Source organism: Canis lupus, chromosome 11, assembly GCF_011100685.1.
Source record: "Canis lupus familiaris isolate Mischka breed German Shepherd chromosome 11, alternate assembly UU_Cfam_GSD_1.0, whole genome shotgun sequence".
NCBI lineage: Eukaryota > Metazoa > Chordata > Mammalia > Carnivora > Canidae > Canis > Canis lupus.
In genome coordinates this window covers 17,299,156-17,325,631 of record NC_049232.1, presented here as the reverse complement: position 1 = coordinate 17,325,631, position 26,476 = coordinate 17,299,156, and the positions used below count along the sequence as shown (strand labels likewise).

General features: G+C 35.5%; 1 protein-coding gene across 1 annotated transcript in view; it reads left to right on the top strand.

The window, feature by feature from the left end:
• The window catches only part of FBN2 (fibrillin 2), a 240,737-nt gene that overhangs the window by 143,851 nt on the left and 70,410 nt on the right, over positions 1–26,476 (top strand). The window contains exons 16-23 of the mRNA XM_038552058.1: positions 4,695–4,847; positions 7,687–7,740; positions 9,316–9,441; positions 12,030–12,155; positions 16,968–17,087; positions 22,308–22,445; positions 23,050–23,100; positions 23,560–23,685. Of these exons, the coding sequence (XP_038407986.1) occupies positions 4,695–4,847; positions 7,687–7,740; positions 9,316–9,441; positions 12,030–12,155; positions 16,968–17,087; positions 22,308–22,445; positions 23,050–23,100; positions 23,560–23,685 (894 nt within the window). The remainder of the gene's footprint in view (positions 1–4,694; positions 4,848–7,686; positions 7,741–9,315; positions 9,442–12,029; positions 12,156–16,967; positions 17,088–22,307; positions 22,446–23,049; positions 23,101–23,559; positions 23,686–26,476) is intronic.

Sequence of the window (26,476 nt, the reverse complement as noted above, 5' to 3'; positions counted from 1 at the left end):
AAACTAAAAAAAATAAACAGTTCCCTATAACTTCACTGTTTTTAAGAGGGTGCTCTTCCCAAATGGGTTCGATGCAAACCAGGGTTAGTAGGCATCAGCTTTAAAGAGGCAGACAAATCACAAATGTCATTAGCATTTCAGAACCCAACCATAATGTCCTAATGACACCAGCAGAATGAGTTAGTTGTAAAAGCTTAATTCACTTATTTCTCCAGTGGGCTTTCATAGGACCCGTAGGGTGCATTAGCCATTGTGCACCCTCTGTTTTTCAGGTGACTCAGTAAAAGGCCTGCAAACTCATTGCTTTAAGAGCATAGGTGAAAAAAAAAAAAAAAGAGCATAGGTGAGAGAAATGAAATTCTTTCTTAGATATAGATGATAATACTTTTCTCTATGACAACCAAAACATTTGGGTCCTGAAAGAAGGGGGAGGGGGAAAAAAGCAACAGCAGATGGAAATAATCTGTCCACTTAAGTTCATCCACTGTCTCCAGTCTAGGATTTATTTCAGCTTACAAGATTGTCAGCACTTGGTTCAGAGGTATTTTAAATACAGCAGCCAGAAGAATGTACCTCCTTCCTGCTTACGAGAGCTATTTTCACTGACTTTAATGAATGCACTTTCCCCCTTCCTTTACCTAGATGATTCTGTTGAAATCTATGATGAGTACAAAAACCAGTTTTGGAGGAAGAAATTATTTTTCCGTTAAGCAACCAATCTAGGAGTAGTTATAAGAAATTCCGTGTTTCAAACACAAATCTGCATTTTCTCATCCACATACTGAAAAGGTATCAGACATTGTTGGAAAGCCTTCAGGTTTTCACAGTTGTGGTCAATTAAAGTTTTTGAAAACACCATTTGTTCTGTGTCTAAAATTATATATTGCTATTCCCATAACATGCTAGATTTTTTTTCATCTCTTCTGCCTTTGGTGATGTCTTTGAGATGTGTTGATTCTTGAAGTTAGAGATGAATCACTACTATGAATTATTGTTAGGATTAGTGCTTCAATTTTAGATTTATCTTTTGCGTACTTTTGTTTCCTTAGACACTGAGATGTTGGTTTTTATCTTCAGAAACTATTACTATTACTATTATTAAACTATTACTGTAACTAGTATGTTAAAGAAGCATGACACATAGGCAGGACAGAAAGAAAAGGCAACTATATTTAGTCTCTTCCGTCCTTTTAAAATGTATCTTTAAATTTATTCAGTAGAAGCTATTTACCCAATAAGTAAAGAAGAAAAACCAGGCAACCCTATAACTTTACTATTCTTTTTTTTTTTAAGATTTTATTTATTTATTCATGAGAGACACAGAGAGAGGGAAAGAAGCAGAGACACAGGCAAGGAGAGGGAGAAGCAGGCCTCATGCAAGGAGCCCGATGTGGGATTTGATCCTGGTCTCCAGGATCACACCCTGGGCCAAAGGCAGGCGCTAAACCGCTGAGCCACACAGGGATCCCCTAACTTTACTATTCTTAAATCTATGTAATGAAAACAATCTAAATTAATAAATTAGAATGCCTGGTACCATATAATAATATTCTAAACCTGACTTGAAGTTACAGCTTCTCTTGCGAGCTCAGACATTCTTGAGCAAGATATTTTCTGATTCCACAAGGATCAAAGTGCAGGAGGAAGGGTGAGAAGGGTGAGAAGACAGAAGCACTGGTGACTTTCCTAGGATAGCTTCAAGGTTTCTGGGCTTCCCCAGTGTTTAAAGCATCCCTTCCTTTCATAGTTCCTCTGGAAGCATTCAGCTGCCCTTCCTGAGATGCAGACACTGCCTTTTTCTCCTGGGGGCCCTCCTGGCCCACTCTCTGTTCTTTTAGCAATCCATTTCAGAGGCTCTCTCTGATTGTCTCACCTCCATGCCATTGCTTTAGGACCCTCTCTCTCTCTTTTTTTTTTTTTAAGATTTTATTATTTATTCATGAGAGGTACAGAAAGAAAGGCAGAGACATAAGCAAGAGGGAGAAGCAGGCTCCCCACGAGGAGCTCGATGTGGGACTTGATCCCAGGACCCCAGGATCACGCTCGGAGTCAAAGGCAGATGCTCAACCATTGAGCTACCCAGGTGTCCCTAGGACCCTCTCTTCATGTGGCCCATGCCTAATCCAAGTGGCATGCCGTCCTTTGCCCTGTTAACCTTATGAATAGAGGTGGATGTCACTTGCTCCTCCAGTAGGAATTACAGCCACTCACTTCTGCCTGTAGGAATCCTAGGCAGAGCCGGGCACAAAGCTCTTCACCTGCTCCCTGGAAAGTTCTCTTGGGACCAGTGGTGAGGATGGAAGCACCCCGAACTCATGAACGCATAATCTATCTCTTGACAAAAAAAAAATTCCTCCTCAAAAAGTCCTCTCTTAATTGTCACTGTTTCAAATGATGTCGTCTATATTGGGAGGGTTTTCAGGACCTGACAAGTGATTTTCCATATCCACTTCCTTCAGGATGTAGTCTCAAAATTCACCTCGTTATTTGGTATTTAGCCCCTTGGGAATTCAGCTTAAGTTTCCTTTTTTCCTACATTAGCTTAAGAGTATTTTGATATCATTATCAACACTGTTGGACACTTCTGTTAGCTGAAAGGTTAATTTTCTTTATCCTAGTTATGGTCCTTAATAGCTCTGTGGACTTGGGCAAGGTACATTACTTTTCTTTGCCTCCTTTCCTCATTAGTTTTTTGAGAATTAAATAAGTTAGTATTAGATTTATTTATACAAAGCTCTGAACAGTGTCTGGAATTTAACATGCCCAATAAATTAGCTATTGCAGTTATTATTGTTTTATTAAACTAGAAGAGTGGCCTCACCTCTAGGGCATAGATGTCTTGGAGTTGCTACTTTAAGCAATAAAGAAAAGTTGACACTCAAGAAAGAAGAATAAAATTAACATTTTGCATCTATGCATACTTTACCAGCAGTTGTAGAACCTGAGAAAATCCTTTAAAAATTCTATTCTTTAAGAAAAGTCATGGAGAAATTTGATAGCACAGAAAAGATAACAGCTCAGCAGTGTTTAGGTCCAGGCCCGCACCAAAATATTTATGTGATGGTGCTTTCAGTGCCTCTTCCTTTGTCCACCTATGAGCAGTGTCTTAGTTAAAATGAACTAAGATTCCAATCTGGTGCCTTTGAACAGTTAAAGGTTGACTGTCCTCATGAAAAATAGAAGAGAGAAATAAAGTAGTCATCATGTTTTTTGGGTATTTCCTATGTGTTTCACATACTGCGCTTTGTGCTTCACAAACAACTCTCATTTATGGTATAAATTCTGTCCTTATTTAATGGATGAGAAATGTGTTAAATATTTTAAGATCCATCCCATAGGGACCAGAACCCAGGACAATTCATGTTCCCAAAACCTACACATATGTTACATTACTTTCTCTTCCATGAACCTTCTCGTGCTGGGTATTCTAAACAACTTTGTTAATCTGTAACCCATACCAGTATACAATGTGTCTCACTCTTCCAGTGAGTACCATAGCTTTTTATCAACTTGCTTTTAAAAATTGTATGAAGATCATGTTCTCAACATGAACACAGAAATAAATTTAACTGTTCTTTGATGCTTTCTGAGGTGATAGATGTCATCCTAGGAACTCATAAAAATCATATTGTGAATCCTAAACTATGTTCTTCTATTCGTGCATATTTGTCTTTGAGTCAAGTCCTACTCTTACACATAACTCGGAGCTGACTTTGCCAGACTTCATCTCAGCAGAAGCAGAAGGGGACAACATGTCCTCTCTCTAGGGTGGTTGTGGTAAATCTCATGTCCTCTTCCATGTGAGCATTCACACATCTCATTTTCTGGTGTAGCTGTAAATCTCACTATTTTAATGAGAAACATCACCAGATCATAAGCAGTAGGTGACTCAGTAGGTTACTCTCTATAATAAGTAGATGAAGTTATTTCCAACAAGTTGTGAATAACTATGTCAGCATACTGTTTAAAAATCATGCTGCTTCTCTGGCCTCTCTGGTGATCTTCGTTTTTCATAGTTCACCATTTACTGTCTCATAAAGTTGTAGCATATTTTATGAGAATTCAGAGCAAGAGCCTAAGTAGTGTATGCTTCTTCGGGACATAGCATGACACAACAGGAACAGGAAGAGCGTTGGAAGTCATGTAGCCTGAGTATAAACTCCAGCTTGAGCAGTGAGTAGTCTAGGACTGGAGCTACTTACAGAATCCCTCCAAATCTTGTCTTCCTCATCTCTAAAATATGGATAATGATCACTGTCCTATGGAGTTGGTGATCAGAATGTTTAACAAGATTATGTCTGTAGAGCCACTAAACACAACACTGAGGACACACAGCAGTGGCTTTTATTTTTACACCTGGGTTTTTTGTGGGTCTGAGATTAAGACCCAGTCACAGTAGTCAACTGGGGCTTGGCAAGAAAAGCCTTCTAACTCAGAAAGTTGAAGTAAGAAATTTCTCCAAGTAGTGTCCTCTCAAGGTTGTTTACCATCCTGCACTTCATTGTTCCTGAGAAATTCAGTGGAAATAACACGTGTCATTTTGAGTATAGGATAGCCAGTGAAAGAAGAGAAGTGGCAGGTGCCCTCTAGAAGTTTCCCATCTAGTAGCTACTTAGGTGAAAAGAAGCCCTCAGCTTTGAAATCTCTTAATCTCCATCAACATTTCAAATCATTGTTCTTTTATCTCCTTTTAGATACTCACATGCGCAGTACATGCTACGGTGGGATCAAGAAGGGAGTGTGTGTCCGTCCTTTCCCTGGTGCGGTGACCAAGTCTGAATGCTGCTGTGCCAATCCAGACTACGGTTTTGGAGAGCCCTGCCAGCCCTGCCCTGCTAAAAATTCAGGTAGTGTCATTGGCCAGTTTCACATCTGGTGAAGAATCTAGAAAGGTAACATTAGGTATCTGGCCAAAGAGGACATAAGCTCTGTTTTCAGTTGAAGAAATCAAAATTTGTGTTGGTATGTGAGGCATAGAATGAGGAGATTTGGCCTGTATTTACCTATGATCTCTGGGCAAAGTACATACAGGGAATAGAAGAATGTATTCGCTGACCTAATTAGGATTGTTACAACAGATTACAATTAAACATGGATGCCTTAGCCTCACTGTTTTTGATCTTTCATATCACTTTAAAGATGAATAGCATAAAATCTACTTGATACATTCAAGGTTATAATAAATTCATAGGAGCCTGATTATATTTATTTATATTTCATCTTCCACAGCATAGTCTTAGTCTATAGTCTGTCAGTAGTTCCAGCAAGTAATAAACACTTTTACTGATTTATTCACAAATACATGCATATTATATGGTCTAATTCTTTGACTATTCTGTGACTTGTGGTTATCTATATTTTTACAAAATCTGTACTGAATTTGTGTAAGTACAATAGGGATTCAACAATAAATGCAATCTCTTTTTTTTTTTGAAGTTAGGAATAGTTGGAAGTATAGACAGGCAAAAACATAAACTACAGTTTAGTAGTTTATACTGGTTAGTGCCTTACAAAGGACAGAAACAGAGAACTGGGAGAACATGAAGGGGAAGGAGCAGTAAATGGTTTTGGGAAGTTGGGAGGGACTCCACGGGGCCAGGGGTGGGGGTGGGTGACTGCTCAGTTTGGTTTTGAAAAAAAGAATAAGAACATTCCAGATAGAAGGTGGAAGAAAGGGATTTTAGCAAGGGGAAATGGCTTGTAATTCTTTTGAGAATCCTAAGTGGATTGTTCAAATGTTAGCAAAGCATCAGGTTCTCTAGAAGGGAGGAACTTCTTTTTTTAAAAAACAAGAAGAGTTAATGTAGGGAATTGTGCCCTAAAAATATTTAAGTCAATTATGCATATACAAAAGAAGTATAGAAATTGGTAACAAGACTAGATAAAAAAAGAGGAGTAAACTAATAAAATCTGGAATCTAGAAACAGATGTGACAATAAATGGGAATGTAGGATACAATAAAGATATCGGTAAGGAAAGATCGAAGTATTGAATATTGTTGATAAATATTAGGAAAAAAAATGTGGAATTAGCTCCCTGCACTAGACTTACAAAATAATCCTCTTTTAGATAGAATATATTAACTATTTGTTATTTTGTAATAATAAAGGACTCTCAGAGCAGAAAGCCAACACTAAAATACACATATAAATTGGAAAAATGTGTTTCTTAATTTGTAAGGAATTTACATTAATTGGTAAGGAAAGTTGAGATCATCTATAGAAAAAAGTGCACTATGCACAAACAAGATTTCACACAAAAACAAATGCCAATGGTAGAGAACCACGTGATAGAATGTGCTAAAGTTAAAAAAAAATTAAAACAAGGTATCATTTTTGTTTATTAGATTGGTAAAGTTTAGATGCTTGCTTTTGCCCATATGAGTACTCTCTCATACTGCTAGAAGGCTAACCTGGGGACATGTAAAAAGAGGAGAACTAGCAGAAGCCTTAAAGAGAGGCATAAATTCTGAGCAGTTTTACTTTCAAGAGATTAACCTAGTGATAAAATAGAATTTCACATTATTTATTATAATTGCTAAAAGTTGGACAAACCTGATCTCATCATTAAGACATGGCTTGAATAAATGTGGTACATCTACATAACAGAAAAAAATACTAGTCTATATTTAAATGGAATATTAACATAAATGTATATGACAAAGTGCAGAGGATCCTACCTACCCTGCTCCCCTCTTAAACCTCTGTGATCTAGGCAAATCATTTCCATCTCTGACCCAATTTTTTCAGGTGTCAAAGAGGGGAGATAATGGTATCTAGTTTGTGAATATTACTCAGCTATGAAAAAGAATGAGATCTTACCATTTGTGGCGGCTAGGATGAACCTAGAAGGTATGATGCTTAGTGAAGTAAGACAAAGAGAGATACCATATGATTTCATTTGCATGTAGAATCTAAAAATCAAAACAAAGCAAACTCATAAAGTCAAAAGCAGACTCATAAATACAGAGAACAAACTAATGGTTGCAAGGGGGTGGAAGGATAGGCCAAATGAGTGAAGGGGAGTAGAAGGTTTAGGCTTCCAGTTATGGAATCAATAAGTCACAGGGATGAAAGGTAGAGCATAGGGAATACAGTCAGTGGTACTGTGACCATGTTGTGTGCTGAGGAATGGTAGCTACACTTGTGGTGAGCACAACAGAACATATCAAATTGTCCAGTTGTAATGTTGTACACCTAAAACTAATGGAACATTGTGTGTAACCTACACTTCAATAAAAAATATATCTACTTTTTAATATTGGGAGGAGTAAATAAATTATTAGAGGTAAAATGCTAGAATAATACCAGATACATGGTAAATACTGTTAGACTAAGTATTGTCTACTATAATTTTGTTATTGAGAGAAAATAATGAAAAAGCACTCTCTACAATACAATTTGGAGTTTTTTTTAGTTTCCATACATAGAAAGTATTTGTAACATTTATTAATATATTAGCTATGTTCAGAATGATAATAACTTAGTAGTTTTTATTTTTATGTTTATCTGTGATTTTGGAATTATTACAATATGTGCTATATTTCTATGTGCTAGAAAATAATAATAATTTTTTCATTTAAAAAATTATTACTAGTAATTTTTCTTCATGGTACTTCTGGAGTGATGTAAGTTACATGTGTATGGAGAGGTAGATTTTAATTTATGTATTTTTTTGATCTTCTAGCTGAATTCCATGGTCTTTGTAGTAGTGGAGTAGGTATCACTGTGGATGGAAGAGGTAACTATTCAATTCTCAATCTTACAGTATTTATGTGATTGATAGCTTTATGATTAGAACATGAATATGAATGTATTTAATATGTTAAAAATATATCAGTGTAAAATAATAAGATAAATTATCTCTTAGAACAGTGGTTATAAGCTAGGATGTTAATATGTAGATGTGCATGTTTCCTAGCAGATAAATACTTAACTGTTACATATTGTTGAAAATGTCCCTGACAAACTTCAACCATAATTTTGTGGGTACTGTTGCTTAGGAAGAAACTAGAGTTGGTACTTAGATTTTTTTAAAAAGTGAGTCATTTTAAATAAAAAAAAAATTGGTGCTGACATTTTAAAAATCTTTAAGACATACTTGATATGGATTAGGTTTGGGATTTACTACCCTAAAAATATGTTGTTAAGATTATTGATGCCTAAGAATACTGAGAGGATTTTAAATGTAAGTAAAGAAGTAAAATCTGTCGACATTTTCTTATTTTAAACTTATCAAGATGATCTACAAAATTCCACTCTGAAACCTTGAATATTAAATAAATACGTGTTTATAGCTTTAAGGTTCTTTTGTATACATAGAGTATATACATATAGTTTCTTTTGTATTATTTTTAAAGAAAACTATAAGATACTGGTAGTCTTCACTTTACATATATAGTCTTTTCCGTTTGTGTTTGAGAAGATTTTAGACACATTATAGATTAGTTACAGCAATATTGCATCTTTGCCATGAACATCAGAAACCAGAATGAAGAAACAAACTTTTACAAGGATGTTTCTCCCAAAAATGAAAAAGCTGGCGTTTCTGGCATATGTTAAGGTCACCCAAATTCAAGAAAACAACTGTTAGGATTAAAATTTGAGCATAGTGACCAAAATTTGATTTTGTATTTTTCATCCCTTCTCAGTATAGTCCCCAGCAGAGCCAACCACTTGTGGGAACTACAAGGTTGTTCAAACAAGCACATTGCTCCTCGAGTCTTACTGCCTATAGCTGACAGAGTAGTCCTGTTCATGGGTTATTGTAAAACATTGTGTTGTTAAGCATCCACATTTGAACTGTCCTCTCCATTAATTTTAACTTCTCAAGAATGAGAAATATTTATTAAGTATCATATTACTCACTTGACTGTAAAAAAAATGATAATAAAATAGAAATATTCCATGCCGTTGGGGACCATAAAATTATATAGGTCACCCTAATAAATGTTTGTCTTTTAATTAGATGGTTATAATACCTATCAAGTTAAGTTTTCCTTTGGATTTTGAGCCAAGAGGCTATAAATTTCTTTATTAATTTTATCATAAATACCAGCACATTACATGGGTTAGTCCTTTTTATTTCTGCCAGTCTCCTTCATTTTTCTTTTAACTTACCATGGAATTATCCTGTAATCCCCCACTTTTATTCTCTTATTCCTTATTTTCATTTCCTTTCCCTTTCTGAAAGGCAGGCAAATTGTGGTTTTGCAGAGTTAAGCAGTTTATATGTTGAGCGGTCTTTATTAGACCTACATGTGTCAACAAACAATAAAATGTCTGTGAGCATTGAATTTTCCAACATTTAATGCAGATATCAACGAATGTGCTTTGGATCCCGATATATGTGCCAATGGAATTTGTGAAAATCTACGTGGTAGTTACCGTTGTAATTGCAACAGTGGCTATGAACCAGATGCATCTGGAAGAAACTGTATTGGTAAGTTGCCCTGTCTATCCAGGAGCCTACTGTATAGTTTCATTCCATGGATTCTAAGAAAAATCTAAATACAAATAAGTGAATAAAACTGCAGCTCTTACAGTTCCTCTTGTTTCGTTCTTACTAAAAAAATAAAAAATAAAAATCCACCCAATTCTGTTACACAGTAACAAACTTTTTAGTAGCATAACTCAGTATTTAAATCATTCTTTTCCTAAATGAATTGATGTGTACCCAGTTATTGGCCTGTTGTATTTCTACATACATCTTAATCCTATAATTTTTTTCACTGAGAAATTGAGAATTAACAGGGCAGTATGGATAATAGTAAGTTAAGAAAATAAAGTATTACAGGTTGAAAACTTTGACTTACAAAGAAACAACTGGTTACTGCAACTTACCCAAACATGATTACTGAGATAGGTTTTTCTTTTTGTAATTTATAAGAGAATGTGAAAACTCAGTTTATGTACTTAAGAATTTATGAAGAGTGTAAACTTTCTCATGGAGCACTCGAGTCCACTTTTATAAAGTGAATGTTTTTAAATCCATCATATGTAATCATTGTTACATCTGATCATTGATGACTCTTATTTTCAAGTCTTGGTGACTGTACTTAGAAATACATTTTCCTACACTTGTCAGTACTGGCTCATTATTATTGAATATATTCACGTGATCCTGAGTTGAAGACATAAATGTACTCAAGTACAGTTAAGCACACAGGCACCCTGCTGAAAACAGGGAGATTTGGTGAGCATTTACACACTGAACACAGTTTGTGGCATTACTTAACTTTTTAGAGTAGGCATATGAATATTTTTGATAAAAATTAAAATTACATTTTAAAATAAAAATTAAACTAAACTTCAATTTTAGTCTGCTAGAGTTGCTGTAACAAAGTAGCAAAATTTGAGTTGCTTAAAGCAACAGAAATTTAGTTTCTCATGGTTTGGGAAGTCAGAAGTCTAAAATCAAGGTGTCCAGGGGGCTGTGCTCTCTCTCATGGCTCCAGGAGAAGATCCTTCCTTCCCTCTTCCAGCCTCCGGTGTGTGCCTACAATCCTGATGTTTCTTGGCTTGTTAGATGCATCACTGTGGTCACATGTCCATCTTTTCCCTGGGTATTTTCACATCATCTTCCTGCTGTGTTTCACATCATTTCCCCTTTTTTTATGGACGGCAGTCATGTTGGATTACAGCCTCCCCTAATGATCTCATTTTAACTTAATTACTTCTTAAACATGCCTGTTTCCAAATAAGGTCACATTATGACTTCAACATAACTTTTTTGAGGGACATATTTTAACCCACAGCACGGAATAGTGGATAAATTATTTGTAACACAGACACTTAATGCAACATACGATAATAGGGAAGTTTATGGTAATGCTTAAAATATAGAGTTAGTTTTTAAAACTCAAAATTCAGAATTGGAGCAAAAATATGACACTCAAAGGAAAAAATCAGATAAAATACAGAAAATAACATTTATCAGAGCTGATGGAATCATAGCAAATATTTTTCCAATCTCTGTTTTCCAAATTTTCACAACATATTGTGCATATTGTTTGGTAAGGCACAATTGTTATTTGCAAGATTAAAACAATATAAGTTGAAGGAACTATTCTCTCAAAATTGCAACTTTTATTTCTTTCTGTTATTAACTACATTAGAAAAAGTGAGTGTGGATAGGAAGAGAGAACTCAGTGTGAGCTTCTTAAATCTGAGCTGTAGACAATATTTTCTAGGCTGTTCTAGGCCATTAAAGGAATATACAAAATAAATCATTAATTTCCCACTAATAATGAATTGTTTCTGAAGTAAAAACTTAATGGAAAAAGAGTAGTAAACACCTTTTGTTTAACTGCCACTTAATGTGTTTTTATTAGAATTTTAATCAGAAAAAATGTTTTTAAAAATCATCTATTGTTTTTATTACATATAAATAAATCCATAGTCAAGTGAGTTTAATCTTTTGATATATTTCATTGGTGCTTTTAAATGTATAATATATGTGTGTGTGTATGTTGATGTATATTCATTCCAAGAGCTTCAAAACATTTTCACAGTAGCCACCAGTATAGAAATGTTCCATATGAGTCAAACCAAATATATTTTCCTTAAGATCAATGAATGTGCTATGAGCACAGAAAGACTAAGAATGGCAGGGGGAGAAGGGTGAGGTAGGCAAAGGGGATTAAGAAGTGCCAACTTCCAGTTATAAAATAAATATGTCGTGGGGATGAAAAGTACAGCATAAGGAATACAGTCAATGTTGCAAAAACTTTGTATGGTTTGTACACTTATTACCATGGTGAGCTTTGCCTAATGTATATAAATACTGAATCACTGTCGTGCAGACCTGAAGCTAGTAGAATACTGTATATCAACTATATTCAACTAAAATATATATTCAGTTTTTAAAAGGAGAGATGAAAAAAATAAATAAACAAACAAATTAATTAAAAGGAGAGATGAAATCAAGGAGGGAGTGAGGGGAGGAATCAAATAAAAATAGAACCTTGCTGGTCTCTGGCCTATTCATTTCACTATGCCTGTCTCCTGTCTCCTACTGACTGCTTTCAGACATCGATGAGTGCTTGGTCAACAGATTGCTTTGTGACAATGGCCTGTGCAGAAACACTCCTGGGAGTTACAGTTGTACATGCCCCCCTGGGTACGTGTTCAGAACAGAGACTGAGACTTGTGAAGGTAAGAGCCATCTTCCTCACCATCGGGGTGAGTAGTAAGCACTAAGAGATATGCATGGACGTTGGTCAAGGACATCGATGAAAAAAAATAGCAAACAAACTATTATCTAAATGTTTTTTTAAATATAATAATCTCTTTCAGCTCATCTGCCAGTTTTAGGAATAGCATGTACTGAGATGCCCGGCCAGTACATGTGACTCTTGATCTCGGGGTCATGAGTTTGAGCCCCATGTTCCTGTAGAGATTACTAAAACAAATAATAAATCTTAAAAAAGAGAGGAAGAAAAAGAAAAGAGCATGTACCTATCCCAGTTTACAAAATCTATCAGTTTGGTTCCATTCAGATCAAATATCAACAAACACTTTGAAGTTCTGGCTGGGGTAGGAGGCGGGGGGTGCAAAGAGTTTGTTTTACTTGCTAAAATAAAATGGCAGATTTTTGTATGTTTTCTTTTCCCCTTTTAAAAACTACTGGGACATATTCACGCTGGCCTTGGGGGATCTGAATCGTAGTGGTAGAGTCAGCCCTGAGGCATTTTATTTATGAAATGAATGATAAATCTCAGAGGTTGGCCCATAAAATATTTGGGGCCTGAGTCAATATGGCCACCTTACATAAATCTATAGTCTAAGAAAATTGTCGTTTTCATTTGATTTAAAAGTTATCGTTTGGGTTTCTAGATCATAAATCACTGTTTAAAAAATATCTTCATTTTCTTCCAACCACATTTCTGTACAAGGGATGTTATGTGAGTGGCTTACATGACAAAACGCCTCATTTCCGCCGAGATACCAGCTGAGCAAGCAGTGCATTCAATTATGTTTTTGTTTCTTGATCAAAGTACTGTGTATTTCAGAATAATCTGTTATATGACTACTAGTCATTGTTCTTTTTAAGTCTCACTGTGTGGGCCTGTAGAAGTGTCTGATGACATTCTCAAATCCAGAAACTGCTGCCAAAGTCACTTACAAAAAAAAAAAAAAAAAAAAAAAAGATTTAATCTTTAATTAATATGAACAGACCTTTCCTTATCTGTTAAAGTATTTATTTCGTAGTGACTCCATAGCCAAGAAAACAGCAATAGTAATATGATGCAAAAAGATGTTAACATTCTCTCTTCATCTTATTGTTTCATTTCAAAGCATTCTTGTGAACAGAAACAAGTTAGGACTTGAACAAGATGCCAGAACACAAATGACTCAGCTGAAGTCAATGAAATGCAATTACAACGTGCAGTTCTAAGTTTGGATTGAATTGGAGGGGCCATTGAAAAACAATAATTAGCCTGGAAAAAAGAAATAAGAAAACCTCAGTATAAAATGCACTTTCCCTAAACTTAGTCCTGATAACTGTCCTTTTGGAGGAGATCCTCAAAGAAAAGGGCTCACTCCCATCCTACTTGAAGATTTATCTTTTCCATAGCTGAGCAAAACTGCTCAAAACTTAAGAGTTTTGAAGATCTTTCTGTCAGATAGAAAAACTGCCTTTTCAGAGTAGCTCAGGCTTTGCCAATATACTCACCTAGAATGTTTCCTACTAGCACCCATTTCCACCCACTCTGACACCGTCATCCTTCAGAATTGCTCTGAGATACTTACTTTGTAAAAAGATATTCTAGCCATATTTCCTCCATTCATTTTTTTGGAGGATGGGAGAATGGATTTCAAGAGTTGTATTTTTTTTTCCTTATTCCCAGTTTTCTGCACTCCTTTCCACTGCCTTTATCCATTTTATAAACCTATTGTGTTTTTGAGGGTAAGTTTCTGTTAAATGTCAAGAAACACTGAAAGCAAGAGCACTGTAGGACAGACACCTTCTTGGTTTAACTGGAAAGCTGATGAACTGGTTTGCTTGCCCACAGTCACAATACTCTTTGGTGCTATTGGGAGAGAAGCACGTGATAGGGAAAACTAAACTGTCTTTGAATCAGTTTGATCCAAGTTCTGTTTGTGCACGGAATTATCAGTGATATTTATAGCATATTTCCACTATTTAACAAGTAAGATGGAATCAAAGGATATGAAGAGCCCAAATACTGAAACGTAAATCAAAGGCAGGGATTTGTCTGCCTATAGGAACAACTGAAGAATAGGAGTGAATGATGTTTAATAACATTGGATGACTACATAAATAGAAGGGACATTAATACCAATCAGGCAACAGCACTGGTTAGGATGAGTGCCCTTTACTTTTGTCCAGAGGATAATTATTCCTGATAAATCTAAGTATTTTCTTTAATACAAAATATATATCTGTCTTTCATAAGAAAGAAGTTCATGTTATGTAAATAAAAGAGAAATGACAGAAATATTTTGGCTCTAGCTTTATGACATTGGTGGAAATAAAAATGATTTATTGTGAGAAACCTAACCAAATAACTTATTTCTCACTTTGTTCCCACTGCTGAGTTATTTGCATTTTATTAAGTGGTTTTAAAAAAAATGACTTGAAAGCCACAAATCTCTTTTTCCCTTGGGTCTTCTAATTTCTACCATTGCATTTATACAGTAAATGTGTCTGCCTGGAGCACTTCTCTTTTTTCTATTCTTTATAAACTAATTTCCAAAGACTAAGCAGAGAATTATTAGCAGATTCACTGGAGACTCTAGCTTTCTCTGTACATATTTACTACAGTCACTAATTTTGCTTGTCATTCATGTTTTCAACAGGCTATTTTAAATATATAATAAATAGCAGTAATAATAAAGATCTTCTGATATTTCAGACTGAAGTTATAAAAAATTTATTTTACTTTTTTTGTTTGAGCTCTGCGAGTCTGTGAAAGTTAACATTTTTACAGCAAGCACTGTGGTTTAGATTGTGTTTCCAGTGACATAACTAGTTAAATGTAAACCAGATGTGCTTTGAAGTTTATTTCCAGGAATGTACAGTGAACTGTTTCAATTCCTGGTTCCATGACATTTGTAACATAAAAACATTGTATTTAAAGAAAAATTAAACAGTTGATATTTGTAGCTGTCATTGCATGTGTTTATAGTTTTGGAGTTCATAATTACTTAATTTAGAATAGGGATTTGAAAGTATATGACATTGACATTTTGCTTTTTGGGGGAGCTTCTTGTAAATGAAATTAATAGGTGAATTATATATAGTTTGTCCTCAGATTAGTTATCTCCTCTTTTTTTTTTTTTTTTTTTTTGCTGATTCCTTTTTTACATTGTGGTTTTATTAAAAGAATTCTAATACTCTGGAATAGATGTTTTCCTTCCAAATATGTGCTGTATTTATAAAACCTGTTCTTCTATTTTTTCCTTGAAGAGGATTTCTTAGAACAAACAACCTGGAGAAAAAAAAAAAAAGATGCTTTCATATTTCTTCAGTTTCTACTTCAAGAATTAAATTAGTACCTGTGTACTTCTTTTGTAATTTTGAAGTGAAAGGAAAGTACATACCTATTTTTCACATTGATTTTTAAATTTGCATTTTAGGGCCACAGACTTGCAAATTAACAGTGAGCCCTGCCTTTTTGGGACCACTTTTGATTTATATTTGACTTGGGATGCTCAGGAGTAAGCATGGCAGCCTTTCAGTTATTTTCATGTTTTCCTCAATCTAATACTTTATATTTAACTCAAAGAGGTCTTTAGGAAAAAAAAAAAAAAAAAAAAAAAAAAAACCAGTGCTGTGGTAAGCTCAGAAACCCTTATGTTCACCAGCAACAAAAAATGTGTTGAGATACGCTGACCTGTTTCAGCTAGTTATCTTTGCATCCCTTCTTTAGATTGAGTGGTTGAACTTATATCCTGAGGGTCACTTTTGGATATTGTTTCTAGTACTTAGAGTGAAGCCTGCATTTTTAATTAACTCCTGTTAAACTAATTCTATTGGCTTGAGATTTGCTTTAGTTACCACTTGAGAACACGGCTGTCCTCTGTTTACTTATGACCCTCAATAGCAATCGTTTAGAATATGCCATCTGATTTGATTAAGGACTCAAAGCAGATTAATGATAGTAAAAGTCTGTTTCAAGCAATTAAAGGTTCTTTTTTTTTTATTTTACCAAAATCCGTTAGCTGTAACAGACTCTCCACACCATACACCTAAATGTGAGCAGAGAGAGAGGCAGATAAGGCCTGGAAAAGAATGTTCTACTCAGTATTAAAATTTCATCCCTTGTTTCTTGATTTGTACCCAGGACCTGGGAGTGAAAGCCGACATTGTGATACATTGTCTCTAGTACAGGCTTTTTATTTCTTCTAAAACCTCCCAGAACCACAGATGACAGAAACAGTCAACCTTTGTTTGTGCACAGCATATTGTACCTGGGGTGGGGGTGGGGGGATATATATATATTTATATATATACACTATATATATATATATATACACTATATATATATATATATACACACACACACACTACTTTTATTATATATTATATATGTATACATATATTATATATATACACATATATATGTATATATGTGTGTATATTATATATGTTGCTTTCCATGTATTGAGAATTCAGATTTCCCACAGGGCAATTATGTCTTACTGTGGGGGAAATCAATCCAATTTATGTAAGGTTGTAGTGAAATGGTGACGAGTAACATACTAACCCCTTCTGCAATACTGGGCTGATTCCTGTGGTCCTACTGAGCCCCTCATCTGCGTGTATCCATGCTGTAAAATTCATGTCTCCATTCCCCATTCACTTTATGCCTCATAGATCCATATTAAAACTGCAAGAGCCAAGTTTACCAGACATTCTGGCATAGCATGGCTTGTTGGAATAATATTTTCCAGAAACACATGGCAGTTCTAACAGAATCTTTTCCTTCTGGATTGTAGATATAAATGAATGTGAAAGCAACCCATGTGTCAATGGGGCCTGCAGAAACAACCTTGGATCTTTCAATTGTGAATGTTCTCCTGGCAGCAAACTCAGCTCAACAGGATTGATCTGTATTGGTAAGATTCACGCACAGTGTGGTGTTTCGGTTTCTCTGCCAACAGAAGGGGGGATGGCAGGCCTCACTGTGGATGAAAGCAGAGCGGGACCACAGGAAGCTAGTAATGAGGACTTACTCCAGTTGTTTGCTCTCATTATCGAGATAGGCGTAAAACATGATAGCATAAATGGGCAGGCTCTTGAATTTTGTTAGCTTCTCAGAAGCGTTCCTTTCGCATGAGTAGATGTATTATGCTGTGAGTTGTGAGCATTTGCATACCACACACATATTTATGTTCACTGCCTTGGGAATGCCTTAGGTACCAATACAACCCTTGCTGCATACTTTTTATAACAAGTTTCAAAACAAAAATGGGATAAGAATTTGGACTCGTTCACAAGACAAGAATTTGAGGATTTTAAACTTTAAACAAATAGAAGGAGTTTAATATTTTTTTCATTTCACCCATCAATCATAAATGTATAGGCCCAGGGAAGAAAAGAGAACTGTTTTCTTGCTTTTGGAAATCTCTAAGGAGAAAGATTCCAAAACTTCCAAAGTGACATCTTTTCGTAAGTCTCAAAACATTTAAGGTTGGTTTGGGATAGTGATGGTAGCACACATATAAGATAGTCTGATCTGTTACTGACAGAAGTAATTCAGTACATGTACGGGGGAAAAAAACATACCTATCATTTTGTCCTGCCTCTCGTGTCTGTGGGCCCATTGGCCAGGCATAGGACAGTTCCTATGATTAGTTGGTATCCACCTTTAAAGTGAACTAATAAATCTATTATTTCCAAATAGGAAGGTTGTTTTAGTTTTATACAGTGCCAAATAAATAAGCAGTTTTTGTTTGTTATCTAGCCATTATGAATTTTCACTTTAATGTTTGTCAAATACAATAGTGTTTTCAGTATTCTGAACAATATTCAGCTGGATGGTAGAGTATCTGTTTGTTACATGAAGAGAAATAACCAAGTACAAGCTTATCAGCGAAAACCTACCCTTTGGAAATGCCAGCTCTTCATCTCTCAGTGAAGTGTAGCTGGTGAAATTTGAGCCTTGGTCAACTCTCCATTTAGGAAATAGACTGTCATCTGCCTGGGGCATTACTTTTTTTTTTTCTCATAGAATTCCTTTGGGGGAAGGGCAGAGGTTGGATCAGGTGAGGCAGAAATATTTTTGCTAGACCACAATTTCCAACTGAGATGTAGTCATTTTATTGTGCAAAGGAAATGAACTCAGCATTAATTAGTGTCAATTAATTGTCAATTAATATCAATTAATTAATGTCTCAGAAAATTAAACCTATATGCCACTTGGGCATCAAAGGGTATCTTAGTTCTTGCTTCATCCTAAAGAATTTATTATTTTGGCCTCTTACCTTGTATTTATTAATAAAAAAGAAAAAAGACTTTTTACTCCAAATCATTATGTTGGGCAACTAAACACCACCATATTCTTCTCAGCAGTGTTACGAGTTTTTACTGGTTGTGATCAAATTTGAATATCCCAGCCTAGAGCTTCTCAGAAAGAAATTTACTTAATATTTTAAAATTTTAGACATCATTTTATCTTTTTTTTATTGAAAACAGAATTCTAGCTTTAAAAGGAAATAGATCCTAAACCATACACAGGAAAAAAAATAAGAAATTAACATAAAACATATGAATTCTACCTTAAAAGGGAAATAGATCATAAAAAATATACAAGAAAAACTGGAATTTTTTAATAAAGCTGACAGTGGCTCTAATTGGTGATCAGCCTGCAAACTGCTCTTTCCTAGGAGACAAGTGTCTATATTTAGAACTGAATAAAAACTCCCCAGTGTGATTACTAATTTAAAATTAAGTTAGAGCATATAGGAACTAGTTAGATATTTAGACTGCTTAGAGATTTAGAATATATTGTACCAACTCCCTAAATATAATCTTAAACTTTTCTGGAAATTGCTCCACAAAGGCTATTGTATTCTGGTTGAAAATGATTAAATATAGAGGTGCCTGGGTGGCTCAGGCAGTTAAGTGTCTGCCTTCTGCTTGGGACATGATCCCAAGGCCCTGGGATCAAGTCCCACATCGGGCTCCCTGTTCTATGAGGAGCCTGCTTCTCCCTCTATCTCCAGCTCTCTCTCTCTCTCTCTGTCTTTCATGAATAAATAAATAATCTTTACAAAATAAAAAGATATGAAAATCTGATCTGCTAAATTTGCAAATTTAATTTATTGGACATTTAAAAATTATTTAAGTTTTGAAGTGCCTGGGTATCTCAGTGGGTTAAGTGTCTGCCTTCAGCTCAGGTCATGATCCCAGGGTTCTGGTATTGAGCCACATGTCAGGTTCCCTACTCAGTGGGGTCTGCTGCTACCTCTCCCTCTGTGTGCACTCTCTCTCTCTCTCTCTCAAGTAAATAAATAAAACCTTTATTTTTTAAAAAAAAAAGTTGTTTTAAAAAAGAAAATGATTAAATATAATAGAACAGTACATTTGATTAATCTTCCCTGCATGACATTGCTCAACATCTGAAGGCTTCGTGTAATGGAGACCAATTTTCTGTTATATTTGGCTTGGGTCTGCATGCTATCTTCAGGTTCCATGGACATAACAAGGACAGTATCCTCCATGGTGTCAGTACAGTGGTCCTTCCTTCTTTCTTATCTTCACTGTTAGCTCTTCATTCACCCCTTCTCAAGAAGTTTTGCATTTTTGGTTTTCTCTTCTCCTTTCTCTTTTCTGGCCCCTTGTGCTCAGTTTCCTTTGTTATGTCTTCCATATCCTCCTGCCTTTCGGCTTGAAGTGACTCCCTGGTCAGTCCTTGAACTTCTTGGCTTCCCTGTTTGTACTCTTGCTCAGATGGCCTCTACACTGACCCTCAGATGTATCTCTCATTTTTTTTAACCTCCCCACTGATTCCATGTTTGTATTTCCAACTGTCTACACACTGTTTCCATTTGGATGCCTAATGTATACTTCAGATTTAGCATGGCCAAAACAACAGTCCCTATTTTTTGGCTTGAACCTGTGTTTCCTAGAATCATTTCTGTTTTGGCAAATGGAAATTCCATTTTTCCAATCAGCAGCCCCAAAACCTTGGGCTCATCTTTAATGTCTTTCTTTCAAATACCACACTGAATCCATCAGCAATTCCTGTTGATTGTATTTGACATTTATCTATATTCCAATCATTTCTCACCACCACCACTCTGCAATCCAAGCCCCTAGTATTTCTCTTTTTGATTATTACTGTAGCCTCTATATTATCTTTATTTTCTTGATATTTGCCACCCTACAGTCTTCACTCAAAGGTCCCTTCTCAGAACTTCTCTGACTACTGTAGACCACTTAAAAAACTTCTGCTTGGATCATGTACACCCTCAATACTGCTCATCCTGCTTTATTTTTTTTTCAGAGTTCTTAACCAGCCCCTGACCACACAACCATATAAGTACACAATGTGTGCATGTGTGCATCTGTACACACACAGAAAAACAACCAGAGCCAGAGAGATGAATATGTATCTATGTGTATGTGTATCAGTGTATTTTGTAACTTTTAAGCTTTAATACCATACCAGCCAAAAGAAGCATGAAGTTATGAAGTAGAGCCTCTGAAATTAGACTATGCAGCTTTGACTTGTGATGGTGACACTATATTAGCTGGGTGACCTTGGGTAAACTAGTTGACCTTCATGAGCCTATGGTTTTCTCATCTGCAAATTATACATACTTAGAGGCTGTTTTAACAAATAAGTAAATGAACATGTGAAAAGCCTATAAGAATGCTATAATTTGATACCTGATAAAAATGACCTGGTAAAAAAGTCTTTTTCATTTGCACCCTGGTTTTCACCCAAACTGAATCTCAAAGTAGAAAAAAGCAAAGTGAACATCCAGCTCTTCTCCACGGTTTTGCTCCATCCATTTCTGCATCCAGTCAAGGGATGCAGTTGTTTTCTTCTCACCTCTGTCCCTGAGGCTTTGGGGAGGCGTGACTTCCTCTTACCTGCTTGTGTCCAATCAGGAATCAGAAACTACAGCTTCTTCCTTCCTGGCTCTGCCAGTTTCACTGTAATTCTCTGTGTTTCCTATTATGCTTCTCTTTTATTGTTGAATCTAGCAGTGAAACTTTACTCATATTATTAAATGAACTTTGAGGTACATACTCTAAGAATAGACTTTTTCTTTATTGTTCTCCAAGGCTATGTGCTGCAGGTTGCTGTTAAGCTTCCATCAAAATGTTGTACACACCACCTGCATAGTGTTCACTTGAGAAGCTGGTCAAATGCAGGCTCCCAGGCTGCATACCTGCACACTGGTGACCTGCATTTTAACAAGAACCTTGGTCATGTTACACATTATCTGAATTGAGAACCACAGTACTGCAAGGAGAATGATTTTGTGTATGATTAATTTTACCTTATTTGTATTGGCCCTGTCAACTTTGACTGAATTCCTTGTGGCCATTCCAAAACCAGCTATTCAGCAGTTGCAGGAGGATCCTCACTTAAATTTGGTGTGGAAATGAAAATGTAAGAGTAGTAGTCCTAGACGGTTGGATACAAATCCTTTTTATATTGTCTCTACTATTTCTTCACATAGTTTACCATAAGCATTTTCTTTTGGAACTAGAGATAAAGCTATACATACAGTATATATAGGCAGACCCCTGAAAGAAAATACATCTCTGGTGTATCTTAAGTGGTGGCTTTATAGGTGATGTTTCTTTTCTTTATCTTGTCCATTTTTTGTAGATTATTCATCAAATAATTATCTTCATTTAGAGTAATACTACTTTCTTTGTAATAGGACATAAATTGTGTGTAGTATGTTTGGTGGGTTACAAGGAAAGGAAACTAAGGAATTTTACTTGGTAAAATCTTAAGTATCAACGCGTTTATCGTAAAAGGTAAAATCTTATCAGTGTTTTTCACACAAGTAATGATCTTATCATGGTAGCACACTGAGTTTGTAAGTACCAGCATAAAATCTTGGACAATAGTGCCACTCATAGAGTATCAGCAGATATAATTGTATTAATTGTCCTGTCGTGTGAGATGTACATGCTACAATTATTTGATTTACATGTATGTAATATACTGTATTTTAAATAAACGTACACATAAATATGCTCAAAAAATATACATTAAAAGATTTTTAAAATAATGCTTTTGTTGTATATAAGTGAATTATATTACTTTCAGAGATGAGAGCTCGCCATCTCTTCCTATTCCTTTTCAGATAGCCTGAAAGGGACGTGTTGGCTCAACATCCAGGACAACCGCTGTGAGGTGAACATTAATGGAGCCACTCTGAAATCTGAATGCTGTGCCACACTTGGAGCTGCCTGGGGGAGCCCCTGTGAACGTTGTGAACTAGGTGGGAGCCTGTCCCAAGAGCTCCTTCTGGGCTTCTCACTGAAAGCTGTTCCTTCAACTAGGCAGACACCTGTTTGACTCTGCATTGCATAGTGAGGAAGACCATAAGATCATTACTTCCCTAAAATGTCTTCTCTGGTGAAATTGATTCACTTGTTGAAATATGTATTTTTTTTTATCCTTTCACTGGAAGCAGACTTTTAGAGCATTTTAAATAAGAAAGGGAATTAGCTGGAATTTAGCTGCTGGGTGACTGTTAGTATCCTCCAGAACTCTTGTTTGAACATGTCCAAGTAGAATGAGATGTCTCTTTCTTTTAAATCCTTTTACTTATTTACTTGTAATTCAGCTGGCAATGTGAAAACAAAAACAAATTGTAGGAAGACTCTGAGAATCTCAGTATGAGTCAACACCAACAGGAGTTAGCATCGTGTGTCGTGTGCTACCCTGAACTGTGTGGAGGACACCTGGAATCCTTGGCTTCAAAACCCCAGCTTGTGGGTTTTTTTCAGTTCAGCTAAGATTCCACTCTACTGTCTCTTGAACTTAAAACAGTTACATTTTCTTTTATAATGAAGTAAATATGTGTCCTTTTGTTCTCACAGATACAGCTTGCCCAAGAGGGTTTGCCAGGATTAAAGGCGTCTCTTGCGAAGGTAAGTGTATACTTGGACGTTACTGTAAGTCTTTAGAGCAGTATGTAAAATGAACATCCACACTGGAGATATTTATCATTTTTAAAAGCCTTGAAATTACAGTAAAAATACTCAGTGTAATCTACAAATGCTTTAGGTTAATACTCTAGGAAAACAGCATAGAGTTCCCCATCTCTCCTTTTTTTATGCTGCTGATTTTTCATGGGGACATCATTAGGCACTGAGGCACAAAACAGCTGGGAAAGGCGCATGTCTGGGCCATTTTATGGACAGGCAAGGCTGTGGTAATTTTCGCAGCTGGTGCCTAGGAAACCCAGGGGTTGCGTTGTGGAATATTTCTGTTCAACTCAAGTAATAATCCACATTGTATTACAGATTGAATATGCTCTATGGGAAGACTACACCTGCTTTTTCTATTTCTAACATCTTTATCCCTCTGCTTGCTTTATTTCCCTGCAGACGTTAACGAGTGTGAGGTATTTCCTGGCGTTTGTCCAAATGGACGCTGTGTCAATAGCAAAGGATCTTTTCATTGTGAGTGCCCTGAAGGCCTTACGTTGGATGGAACTGGCCGTGTGTGTTTGGGTAAGATTCATGTCTTTATGTATTTATGCATGAAATCAGCGATGAATTTTTCTTATTTCTTGGGCATTGACCACTTCAAAATCATTGGGTCTCTAGCTGGAAAACTGACTTTAAATGGAATATCTGATCGGGAGAAATCGCTAGAGGATATTTTTAAAGTGAATGTTGTTTAAGTGACATGGTTTCTGTAGAATACAGAAAGTTGGTACTGCTCAAAACCTATCTCAAAAGTTACTTTCTTTAATCAGATATTTTAAGCAGTTCAGTCTTTGTTTCACACTGGCCAGTGGGTTAAGAGAACCATGTATACTTTGAACATAAAAGAAAAATTGGAGACTAGTGTTTAGGGTCAACATTTATCATCAGTTCATTAGCAGCTGCACTCTTAGTGCACTCTGAGTGGGGAAGGTCATAGACAAGGTTATTGTTGTTTCTCTCTGAAAACACTGCCCAATCCTAGTCCTTCCTTTACCACCTTAGAGTTTAAGTTTTCCTAATGCTTTATTTTGTAAAGATCTAAAATGAGGAAGCTCTTTCAACATCATTGTATAGAAATGCCTTTTTGAGAGGTGCCTGGCTGGCTTACCTGGTAAAGCATGTGACTCTTGATCTCAGGGCCATGAGTTCAAGCCCATGTTGGGTATAGAGATTACTTCAAATAAATAAATAGAAATAAAAGCAGAAATACCTAGTTGACTTTATCATTATCCGGGTCATATTTAACTGAATCTGAATTCCATGACTGAAAAAGAAACTTTTCTTAATTCTCTATTGTATCTAAATAATGTTTTATTAACTTAAGGGCCTTTTTTCCAATATGCTATAGAACAGTAAGTTTTTAATTTGTAAAATAATTTTATATAGGTTTGTATTTGAACTTTATGCTTGAAGACAAAATAAGAGCAATGACATTGTTAGATTCAAAGATCTTAAAAAAAAAAGATCTTTAAGGTATTTAAATATATAGGTGATTTTTAAAGTTAGTAATACAAAATATTTGCAGAACCATACAGGTTAGTTATTATAATTAACACAATTTAATTTTAAGCTAATTTTTAATAGTATATTTAAATTAGAATACAAAGTATGACTATAAAGTCACATGGAATTCATTAGAAATTATAATTTCTAACATCTAATAATAAAAATTATTTTCAGATTTTTATTGTTAAATTATCTAAAAAAAGCTTAGAAAAAATAAGGTCTCTTTTGAAGATGTCAAATAATAACGTAGGTATAGTCAGATGATTAATATCAAATTGCTTTCAGTAACCAAAGGATGCTATATGTGAAGATATATCATGATTGTAAATTATCACTCAATAAAATAAATACCCAATAATATCACTCAAAGTTGAACCTTTTATAATGTTCTAAGAGGATATATTGGAGTCTTATCCAGGTACTTTGATTAAATCTTTTGGTCACTACTTGAATTATGCTACAAAAATGAATTGTGGCTGGGCATGTAAGGAAGTTTCAAGGAGAGACTGACATTTGAGAAACATAAAATATCCTGAGAACCGAAGTAGAGATAAACTGCTTTGATAGAAACTGATCTAGATCAGAGGTCCAAATTCAAATAGTTCCAGGATCTGGCAGGTGACATAAATGAGTGAGCAAGGCGGTAAGAAGGAGTAGTGAGGACCGCAGCAAACTCTAGAGCACATATACTATCCAGAGGTTTCAAAATGCACATTTTAATTTCTGCACAAGTTGGTGAAAACATTTCTAAGCCATATGTGGCCAGTGTACTGTGTTTTGATTCCTGAGGCAAAAATGATATGGATCTGTGTATCAAAGACGCAGGATTACTCTGGCAGGCTCTCATAACTCTTTCTTTACATATTAAGTTCAATTGGTTTTGGGGGTAGGAATTTGTTTCATTTTTTTACTTAATCTCACTTCTTGAGCAAATTACTTGAGTGACCTCAGAAACAGTTTAACTCAGTCCATAGTTCTCGGAGTACCTAAATAAAACTTGTATATCTTGCTAATAAGATCCTTACTTTCCTGGTGACAGTGTTAGATGGGGTTGGCTGTGGCTGAGAACAGCCACTGGGTGCCTTGAAGTCATGAGACTCTGTGGATTACTGTCATACCTCACAATGTGGATTACTGTCATACCTCACAATGATGGAGAGCATGGCTTTGGGGTTGGCATCCGTGCTGATACATAAGGTGGCATCATCTACTGTGAATACCTGTATTCAGTCTACCAAATCAAAATGAAAATTTACCACAATGCTTTCTTTCTTTATTTTTTTAAATTTTTTTATTTCTTTCTTTAATAACAGGACTTTTTATAGTCTTAAATAATAATAATAATAAAATTAAATTTAAAAAATGAAAACAGGGCTTTTTAATTAACTATCCTTGGAAGCATATTTGGCTGTATGCCAGAGGAGGTTGCTCAAGTTAATGCTACCTTTGCTTGAGCTCTTGACAGAATCAGTGGTGACAGTAACTAAAATAGTAAACACATTTATTTGTTTATGTTTATATTTCCATTAGGGATGTTTTACTCTGTTAAACAGTTGTCAGGTTTAGGAAAAGATTTAATGTCTTGAAATGCTTTCATCAAATAAAACCTATTATTTGATTAAAGAAAACTGTTTGGCTCTCTTTATCCACATAGCCAACTGTTTGTAGTTGGACCAACAGCTCTGTTGATTAACAGATAAATTTGTTATTTATAGACCATGCTAATTTATCCTATCTCATGACTTGTCAGTCTTCTCAGGTCCTGGTACGTTTCAAGATGGAAGGGAAAGTGTGACATTTGAACAAA